Here is an 11277-nt window from a genome sequence, read left to right on the forward strand (position 1 = left end):
TAACATTTTGCTTACATTGCTTGGAGTGCCCAGGAGATGAGCTCCTAAGTTCTAATAAAGCATGAATCTGCCCTTTTTTCCACTGTAGCAGTGTGACAAAGTCTGGCCTTCTAGGTCTTTTGATGTCACCCTGCAACAACACTGCATTAAAAATACTAATGTGTGACTCTGCACGGCAGCCAGGCAAACAGTGGCTTCTTAATGTCCTGGGTTAATAAGAAAGGAGAGAGACAGGAATCAAGCCCAACACAAATCAGAAATAAGAGTATTGAGTAAGAGCTATTATGGGCGCGTACTCTGAGAGTTGGTAGCTTGAAGGAGTGCCATAAGGAAGTCAGTAAGTGAGAGAAGCTAACCTGGTACCTTCACAGTCCAGAGACTCAAATGAAACCAAAATAGATTGGTTTGTTGTGGTTCAGAACAGAAAGTGGGCAGCTCTCTTGAGTACAAAAAGAAAGGAAGCCACATTGCAGAGACTTCATCTCAGTTAAAGTTTTCATACAGTCTGCATCATGTAAAAATGGGTAGGCGGTATTTTGGTATCCCTAGGAAGGTGTCAGAAACCCTAAATTATCTACTGGGAAAGTTTAGAGATTTGTCCTCTACCTATCTTAAAGGGAAGATCATTTGAATATATTCAGACAAAAGTTACAGATATCTCCCCATTAAGTTCATTTGTCATGTGACACTAGTTTTAATTGAACATTTTAAAAAAAAAAGTTTTCTACTGTCTCTGATGAGGTTTGTTCGTAAAATTATATCTTTAAATCCACCCACAGCTTCCCTGCTAATCCAGAGCTAGTTATACCATATACTGGGTGATGATGAAACAAATGATGAATGCAAATGTAGTTTACATGTGACTTTCTTTTTCTGGTAAGGTAGCCTCAATTTGTAGACATGAAGGATCTCCAGGCTCTAGCAATTGATCCATCTTCTGATTAGATTATAATAGGAAACTGTACTATTAGATGTTCTTTTCTTGGCTGGTCCAATCGGTTCTAATATTTTCACCCTCCCACAGTGAGATTTAATGAGATCTTACAGGACTTCACAAATTGACTCCAGATAGATTCCTTGGCTTTTAACTACCACATATTAGGCAAAACAATTCATAGTGTCCTTTTTTGTTGTTTTTGTTTGTTTCCCATAACAAAAAAAGAAACAGTTGAAGTTCCAGTTAGGTCTTGTTTTGAATGACTGGGATATAACCATGTTAATCCCTGGGGTTTTTTTTAATCTGGAGAAGCAAAATCCAAATAAAACCCCTCATTAACCATTGTGTGTCTTTACATTTTGTCACAATATTCTGGTGAATCCAATGGTGGTGATTATTATATGTATTAGCAAAGCATTCAGAGACCCTTAATATGGCCTTAGTGTGCTGGGAATTGTACAAACATAAAAGAAAAAAGATCAACCTTGCTACAAAGAGCTTGCAATTTAAAGAAGGACAAGACACAACAGTGGGGTGTAGCACACCACAGGGGTTGGGGATTGTGGAACAGAAGACAAGGGTGGCAGTACTAGGAGCATCTGGTTACGCATTATTAGCACAGCACACAGCAAAAAAAATTGCCACTTTTTAACCAAATGGGCACCAGGAGAAATACACTGGGAACAACAATATAAAGGGTAACTTTTCAATAGCACCTAAATCGTGTGTTAAAAAATGACTTAGGTACTTAGAAGCCCCAGTGTGCATAAAAGTCAATGGGACTTTGGCTGCTAAATCACGTAGGTGCTTTTGAAAATATTACCTAGAATCTTTTGGTTTTGTTCGTTGTATTCATAGTTTCATATGATGCACAATGTTCATCATGGGGGGTGGGGGGTTTCCTGCCAATAATAGATTTGTGGTTAATTTGCAAAACCTGGTTTGTTGTTTTATGACCTCATATTACATATAGAATTGTATAGCTGTAAAAATGCTGTGCAGTGTGCATTTCTGTATGCGTATTTTTTTTCTTACAGGTTTGTGTATTAGACCTACGGAAATAGCGCTACTAGTTGGAAGCCATGGACCGACTATGAATGTGTACATAGCCAAAATGACTGTCCCTAACCCATGTACTGCTATAGTCCCAATTGAACCATGGCCAGTCCAGTACAACCAAACCTAAAAGAAATATATACATATACTGTATATAAAATAAAATAAAGATTACACCCTGAAGAGGATGACAGAGTTTTGTCACAGCTTGTGAATCCTGTTCACCAAGTGCTGGAATCTGCTGTGCCCCAAAATAACATTTAGAAGTTTCGCGTATGAAAAACAGAAGAGAGAGAAATATACCATACAAGAGCAGACCATACATGTACCAAATTTGGAAGATACTAATGACAGCCTTTATTTCTCCATTTTAAATCCAGAGTCACAATGGTTTGTGGTTTTGTTTCCCCTCCCCCTTCTCAGTAGTTGAGCAGTTTGCGTGTACGGAGAAAACGGACTTGCATAAACCTGCAGCGGTATTTTGTTCTTTGCTTTTAAACATTGGTGGTTTTTTTGTTACATTTTGGTTAAGTTTACGGATGCATGAAGTAAGGGAGTGAATCGGTTCCTTGTTTATATTTTTCCACCTTTAAACAGAGTTTCTTTTAAAATATATATATTTTAATGCATTATTTCAAGAGGTAGAGTGAACTTGATATTTGGTACATTCTGTGGCTCCGAGAGCACAATTTTGAGTGGGGAGGGTGGGTGGAAGATGGGTGACTGGGGGAGAGAAAAAAGAAGCTCACCTCTGAGACATGACGTTTCATGTCCTGTTAATCTATAAAGTACATCAGCAATGGGTATAATGCTGTGGTTTTTTTCTAATGACATGGCTGAAATGCAGTAGTTTCTTATTTGGGACATAATTCTGCCAAACTTAAGAATAGAAGGGCACAAAAAAAAAATACAGGGATGCAAATAAAGAAATAAAAATATGCATCTTCTGTTCCTTTGAGACCATAGCTAAATTATGGTTAAATTGTGCACTATTGTGAAAAGGAGCAAAATGTAGTTTTTGGTGGGGGTTGGGGTGGGGGTTTGGTTGTTTGGTTGGTTTTTTGTTTTTTTAAAGATTAAAATCTTTTTGGACGAGGGTTCATGCCACAGCTTCTACAAGAGTTCCCCATCATTGTTCGTAGGAGCTCAGATGTCTAATGTAACGAAATTCCAGTATTAAAAGTATCTAATGTAATTTTTCTTTATACAAAAAAAATCTTTGGCATATATTTGATAACACTGCCGTTATCAGGCAAAATGTTTACTACCTTAGATTTAAAAAAAATCTTAAAAACAGAGGACTTGCTTCAAGTTTATTTTAATAGCAGTGATTCAGCTTATTTAAAAGATGAATACTTGCACTAATTCCCCTGCTGCTCCAGTCCTGCAGTTTGTTGTATCTTGTGACTACGTTTTTTTCCAAATATAAGGTAGATGTAAGCTGCTATTTTTTTAATAATCACTACTATATTGTGTCTTTTACTCTGTTTACAATATCGAATATTTTTCTTACAGCGACATATATAAGCGGCAAACCTTTTTCTGCTCATGTGATTAAAAGTATATTGATAGTGATTTTATTTGTAAATTATAGCATGAGGGTTGTGTTTATGCCTATATGGAGTTGAAAGGGTTTTGTCTCGCATAAAATTCCAGGCGTATAAATCTCTATAAAAAGAGGTTGTCAATCTCTGTCACAAACATTTTACTTAAGAAATGGTTTATATTATAAAGCTTTGCAAAGTTATCAGTTTTATAACACTATTTCAATCACAAATTAATTTTGTGGCTCATGATCGCTAAACTTTAACTTTCTGTAGTTAAGTATAAATTGATTTAACCCAAATAATGCAGCTTTTACATTTTAACAGAATTGTTCTTTAGGCATTGATTTCTGCTATTGCCACAGACTAACATGACTTGAAGCAAGTCTGAGTTTGGCTAAGGTAGGGTCGCAGTTTGCCGGTGGTAAAGAGAATACATACGTTCTTAATATGTACCCCAGTTACTATCAGTGGGGCAGATAATACTATAATACACCAAATTTTAAAAACAGCAACCAAACATTCATATCCATAAAGGCAGTCATCCATGATGGTTCTGTGCCAGCTATTTTTAGGGTTTTGGAACATATTACTGTTTAGAACATCTACCCTGTGAGTTACAATATGTAGGAAACCTAATATGTTGAGTGTCTGGCACTTGAAATATTGCTTTTATTGCTGGAGGTCCATGATTGTGGCTGACCTCTGTCGTCATTAAGAAAAAATAAAAAAAAATCTGTGCAATAATTTTAAACTGTGCTCCCAGGAATAGACACAAATGTTTTGAGTATATTTAAGCTGCATTTTTCCTTTAGCAATGCATTTGTCGATTGCACTGAATTTAAATTGAAAGTCAGAGGTGATTCTTGATAGTACTTTTGTATTTTAATATGGACAGTTTATTCATTTTCATACAAGTTATTGGATGGTTGTTTCAGCGAATTAAAAAAAAATGTTGTGGAATTCTGTGACATAACTGCAAAACCACAGCCATGTTTGATAGTATTGCCACTTTTCTTTTTCTCAATCTTCAGCTGTTTTAGTTTTGAGTAATTCTAGTTGCTTAAGCATAATGTCAGGTATCCATAATTAGAAAATACAGAGCTTCATTTCCACAGGACTGTGGGTTTTCAGATGTTTGTACACACTTCAGGAATATCAGTTTCATAGGCCTGGGTGTCTCTGGATACATGAGCCAGACGTCAAGCTGGTGTGAATCAGCGAAGCTCTGCTGCAATGGAGCTATGAGGATCCGGCCAGTGTATTTTTTTGCTGCTGTTCTTTATCAACATGCCACAGTACTGCTCCTGTTCTGCACAAACTTTCTCTTGTCTCTCATGTATTATAGAGCGTTAGCCATGTGTATGCATGATGCTTATTTCCATGTTTTATGTGAGGCACGAAGGAGTACCATGGTCATTAGATTCTTTTCTAGTGCTGAGACTCATATATCTATATATATATAGTAGAACAAAGTAGATTTTCCACACTCCTGCCTTTAAGGGGTACGTGCCTAATATTATTAAGGCCCCAGTTCTGTGAAGACTTAAGCACATGTTTAACTTTACATGCTAAATGTCCCACAGAAGTCAATGGGGCTGCTCCCAGCATGTGAAGTTAAATGTGTATCAATCTTTGCGTACGTTTGTAAGTTAACATTTTTTCCAGCACAGTGAATTCTTGGGTGGGAACTTTAGTTTGGGAAAACTGGGGTCACATTTATTGATGGGATGAGGCATGGACTGCTGTCATGTTTGCAATCTTTTTTTTATCAGCAGCTTTGGAATTTCTTGTTTCCCATTTCTGTATAAGGAGTTCCTAGAGAGATCCTCATTTTCTATTTTTACTTTGGCTCCTGTGATTTAAAATTGGTGTAAAGATTCCCAACCCTTTGACTTTCTAGTATTGTTTACAAAGTATTTAAGTCCTCATACTTTTTCTTTTTTAATTCTTTGTAGTGTTGATAATTCAGTTTGTTTGGGGAATACTTCTTTACAGGGTTAAATGGTGTGTCTGGCAGAGGACTGGAACTCTTGTATGAAATACTAAAAGTGCCTCTTTTTCTGGGTTGGGGGAGGGAAGTAATAATTACCAGAGTTTGAATGACATGACAGTTGAAACATGTTTCTAGATTTTAGGACACTTTAGTGAATCTTAAGAGAAAGGCCAAAGATTTGTACCAACTTTAATTTTTATGTTTTTAAATGCATTCCTTTTTCCTTACACTGCTTACCTCATGTTAAGGTATTTAAGGAGACACTGCTGACTTTAAAGCATTCTCTATCTTTAGGAAGTGTAGTAGGTACAATAGGGCTGTTGTACCAGTTCTCCTTGGCTATGGAGCAGTCTAACAGCTAATGAATTTAATTCTGTCATATGAAGGAACTTCATTAGAATTGCAAATGTGGCTTTTCAGCTTGTAAATGAAAGGTTGTATGTTTCCTCTGTTTAGTAAAGAGAAGACATAGGGGCCAATTTTCCAGTCCTTACTCAGGCAAAAGCTTCCCCCTGAAGTGAAAAAGTCAATGGGATTTTTGACTAAGTAACCGTTGGAGGATTGGGTCCTTCTAAGTATTGGACAATGTGACACTTAGGTATAATGGGCCAGGAAAAACTCCTATTGACTTAGTGAGAATTTTGCTTGAGCAAGCTCTGCAGGATTTAGTTCAGTAGTCCTTTAGCTTGGCAAGCAATACTTTCCTACAGACCTCTTCTTCCTACCGAAAATGCCTGTAGAACTTGTATGAAGAGGGATCTCCAGAAGTCTGCACAAAGCAGGAGCAATATTGTGGCATGTTGGAAGAAAGTACTGGTTTGGGAGATGGCAGTAAATCTCCATGAAGATGCCTGGCATTTTCCCTGGTGAAGAGGAAGGTGTGATGCAGTTTTCACTCTAGCGCAAGCTCTGAAATATCACGCTCAATAGTGAATTTTTCAATATGACTATGATTGAAGGCAGACAAAACAACAGAAAAGTGCACCGTTTCTTTTTAAAAATTGCAGGTTTTGTGTTAATAGTGCTTCAGCTCCGTAGTTTTGAAGAGCTACAAAATTCTCTTCAGCCTTTGTTTCCAGGCTTGAGGCCTGATGATAACTTGGGACATTAATTACTTTTTTATTTTAAGTAACAAGCATTTTTACTTCATAATGGTTTCCTGGCATTAGAGGATAAATTTAGGGAAACAGTCTGCATGTTGTTGCTAGTCCAGTGTACTTTGCAATCTTGTTTCACAACAGACTGCAGTGCGCAGATCAGTAATCCTAGAATACAGAAATAATTTTTTCTCTCTCTCCTGACATTCACACTGTAGTTGTAATGGTTTCATTTTGAAGTTACAAATCCTTTGGGTCTAATTCTGTGAGCCTTCCTATAGCACTGGATTAAAATGTCTGCATCATTTCTTCAGTTATCCAGTTAAACTACAATTGTTGTAAAAGTGTAAACCAGCCCATGACAGTTTTTTGTACTTGTTTAAAGGACTTTTATTGTTCAGTTTTCATGATTATTGTCTGAAGAAGACTGATATAGATGTTCTATACTGTCCTGGACCATGTTAATTACACTATGATGTTATTTTGGTTCTACATCACGATGATTTGTCCCCAAAACCCATATCCCTTCTAGGCACATTTTCTGTTGCAGTTTCCCTTTGCATTGTATTGCTCTGACAACTGTAATTTGAATCAGATCTGAAAGAGGTCCAGAATAAAATATATTTTGATATTATGTTGGCTGGATGTTCTGTAAAACATTTAATATCATATATTTGGTACAGGATAGTTGCAAATAGTTGGCTTGGTAAAAAGAAGAGGAATGTTACAATTGGTTTATATCTATGTTAGCACAGTTTCATTGTTCTTTAGTAAGTAATGTAAAGTAACACCTTGTGTAATGTTATTGGGGTAGTGCTCGTAACAGCAGAAGTGCTTTATGACCTTGATTCAGCAAGAGACGTTGGCCCCCTTAGTTTCAATGGGGCTGCTGCCTGCCTCTCCTGTGCTGAAAGTTACATGCACGTTTAACTACCTGGCTGAATCGCAACCTATATGTAGAATTACACATTTGTTTTTAACAAGCTGTTTGAAAAAAATGTGCAATAATAGGTGTGTGTTCTTCCCATCAGACACCCGGTGGACGTGGGAAAAGGTAGGTAGAAGATTATGAAGTTCCTTTCACAGCCCCATTCTTGAAATGAAAGGCTGGGTCTTAAGGTTTTCTTTCTCCTATTAAGCTGTGGAGTTTCACTTCACAGAGCTCCACTCTTATTCCCTGGCTAAGTTTGATTATACAGAATATTTTTATGCCTGTTCTATTTAAGACATTTGGAACAATTTTTGAGATTACATATGGAATAGCGTGCATCCGTTTGTATATAATGAAGCTATAATTCCTTCAAAATTTAGGTGATACCATAAATCAAAAGAGGGAATTTATATTTTCTTGTTTGTTTCGATGCCAGTAGATCTCAGTAATGGAATTATTGCTTTGTTATATAGTTGTGTTTATTTGCTGTACCACATTCAGGAAAAAATAATGATATTCAGTCTGGTTATTTTTACAGTTAAAATTAATCTAATGTATGTTATCAAAGCATATCTTTAAAACTTCTGTTGCAAAATTTTAGTTAATGAGTTTAAAAGTAAAAAGCAGCTTGGGATGGGGAAGTAGTTATTTAAATGCAAAACTGGTCTTGCCCTCCATCCACATTGGTACATGAATTCTTTATAGGACTTGTCTACTATAGCTTGAATACTGTGAGAGGAACAACTGTGAAGAACAAATCACTTTCCCTATATCATTGGTACCAACATGTACCACAACCACCGGCTCCTCCCCAACACTGCACATAAGTCGATCTAGATGTCTCGAGAGATCTGCAACCTTTGCACCTAGTAGGCAATTCACTATGCAATTCTCCCAGTCATCACAAACCCAACTATCTATATTTCTAATGATTGAATCCCCCATTACTATTACCTGTCTTCCCTAATAACTGGGGTTCCCTCACCTAGAGGGGTATTCTCAGTGTGTGAGGATACCATGATATCATATGGCAGGAGGGTCCAACTATGGGACTGTTTCCCTCCACTCCAGTTTGATGATGTCCTTTCCAGAGACTTTCATCCTTCTCAACAGCACAGAGGTTTTCAGATTGTAGGTGGGATGACTCTACTGTGTCTCGGAAAGTCTTGTCTATGTGCCTCTCTGTCTCCCTCAGATCTTCCAGTTCAGCCACTCTGGTCTCTGAAGGCCATGAGCTGCTCGCACCAACTGCACGCATACGCGACGTGCCGAGAAGGCAGGTAATCGTACATGCTGCACTCAGTGCAATAAATTTGATAGCCCCCACTTTGTTGGTGGACTTTTGCCTCCGTTATTTTTACTCCTGCAGCATTTTTGTTTTGGGGTTTTTTTTGTTATTGTTGTTTAGTTTTAAGACTCTTAAACAACAGGGTCTTAAAAATGGCTAAATAACAGATCAACTCAGATTATGCTCCATGAAGCCAAGACTTCCTTGTGAGGGATCAACTAAGAGGAGCCCATCCAAAATTCCTCAGGGCTTTAACTGAGGAAGAGAGAACACTAAAGTACTAGACTGGATCCAATGAAGGGCTCTCCTAAGGGTTAAAAATAGTGAAATTGCAGGCCCAAGGTGCACTGGACACCAAGAGCCACAGTTTGTAGGTTCCAGACAACTAGAGCCTAGTCAGAAAATAGGAATAAGGATATACAAATTTTCAAGTAAAATATACAAGTGACATGGACAAATGCACTTGTGAAATATTCAAATTAGGGTTGGTGATTAATCGCAGTTAAGTCACGCGATTAACTAAAAAAAGCGATTTGCGATTATTAATCGCACTGTTAAACAATAGAATACCAATTGAAATATATTAACTATTTTTGGATGTTTTTCTACATTTTCAAATATATTAGTTTAAATTACAACACACAGTGCAAAGTGTGCAGTGCTCAGTTTATATTATTTTATTACAAATATTTGCACTGTAAAAATGATAAATAGAAGAAATAGTATTTTTCAATTTATCTCATACAAGTATCACAGTGCAATCTCTTCATCATGAAAGTGCAACTTACAAATGTATATTTTTTTTCTTTTTGGTACGTTGTTTTGTTTTTGAGTGCAGTCATGTAAGACTTCAGCGCCTACAAGTCTGTTCAGTCTTACTTCTTGTTCAGCCAATCGCTCAAACAGGTTTGTTTACACTTGTGGGAGATAATTTACAATGTCACCTGGCACTTTTGTAGCTGGCATTGCAAGGTATTTATGTGCCAGATATGCTAATCATTCGTATGCCCCTTCATGCTTTGGCCACCATTCCAGAGGAAATGCTTCCATGCTGATGACACTCATTTAAAAAAAAAAAATGTGTTAATTAAATTTTGACTGAACTCCTTGAGGGAGAATAGTATGTCTCCTGCTCTGTTTTACTCTCATTCTGCCATGCATTTCATGTTATAGCAGTCTCGGATGATGACCCAGCACATGTTGTTCGTTTTAAGAACACTTTTACAGATTTGACAAAACGCAAAGAAGATACTATTTCTAAAGATAGGTACAGCACTCGACCCAAGGTTTAAGAATCTGAAGTGTCTTCCAAAATCTGAGATGGACGAGCTGTGGAGCATGCTTTCAGAAGTCTCAAAAGAGCAACACTCCTATGAGTAAACTACAAAACTCAAACCATCAAAAAAGAAAATCAACCTTTTGCTGGCGGCATCTGACTCAAATGATGTAAGTGAACATGCGTCGGTCTGCACTGCTTTGGGTCATTTTCGAGCAGAACTGGTCAACAGCATGGACACGTCTTCTGGAATGGTGGTTGAAAGATGAAGGGCCGTATGAATCTTTAGCGCATCTGGCGCGTAAATATTTTTCAACGCTGGCTGCAACAATGCCATGGAAATGTCTGTTCTCACTTTCAGGTGACATTGTAAACAAGAAGCGGGCTGCATTATCTCCTGCAAATGTAAACAAACTTCGTTTTCTGAGTGACTGGCTGAACAAGAAGTAGGACTGGGCTGACTTGTAGGTTCTAACATTTTACATTTTTTTTTAATGCAGTTATTTTTTTGTACATAATTCTCCATTTGTAAGTTCAACTTTCATGATAAAGAGATTGCATTACAGTACTTGTATGAATTGAATTTTGAGGTGAATTGAAAAATACTATTTCTTTTGTTTTTACAGCACAAATATTTGTAATAAAAAATAAGTATAAAGTGAGCACTGTACACTTTGTATTGTGTTGTAATTTAAATCAATCTATTTGAAAATATAGAAAACATCCAAGAATATTTAAATAAATGGTATTATTGTTTAACAGTGCAATTAATTGCGATTAATTTTTTTAATTGCTTGACAGCTCTAAAAATTCCTCAAGATAGTTAAGTCCAAAGCAGACTATGAAGACTTAAAAAGAAACTGGGTGACTGGGCAACAAAATGACAGCTGAAATTCAGTGTTGATAAATGCAAAGTAATACACATTGGAAAACATCCCAACTATATGTACAAAATGGTGGGTTCTAAATTAGCTGTCACCACTCAAGAAAGAGATCTTGGAATCATCATTGATATTTCTCTGAAAACATCCACTCAATGTGCAGCAGCAGTCAAAAAAGCGAACAGCATTAGGAACTATTGAGAAAGGGATAGATAAGACAGAAAATATCATAATGCCATTCTATAAACCCATGGTATGCCCAAACCTTGAA

At 36.9% G+C, this 11277-nt stretch overlaps 1 protein-coding gene across 8 annotated transcripts in view; it reads left to right on the plus strand.

The window, feature by feature from the left end:
• TBL1XR1 (TBL1X/Y related 1) overlaps positions 1–7264 on the plus strand; it is a 173890-nt gene extending 166626 nt beyond the window's left edge. For all 8 annotated transcript variants that reach the window (XM_048863460.2, XM_048863467.2, XM_048863462.2 and 5 more), the window contains one exon: positions 1975–7264. In XM_048863460.2, the coding sequence (XP_048719417.1) occupies positions 1975–2001 (27 nt within the window). In that variant the 3' untranslated portion in view covers positions 2002–7264. The remainder of the gene's footprint in view (positions 1–1974) is intronic.
• The last annotated feature ends 4013 nt before the right edge of the window (positions 7265–11277 follow it).

The sequence above is a fragment of the Caretta caretta genome, chromosome 9 (genome assembly GCF_965140235.1).
Source record: "Caretta caretta isolate rCarCar2 chromosome 9, rCarCar1.hap1, whole genome shotgun sequence".
Classification (NCBI taxonomy): Eukaryota; Metazoa; Chordata; order Testudines; family Cheloniidae; genus Caretta; species Caretta caretta.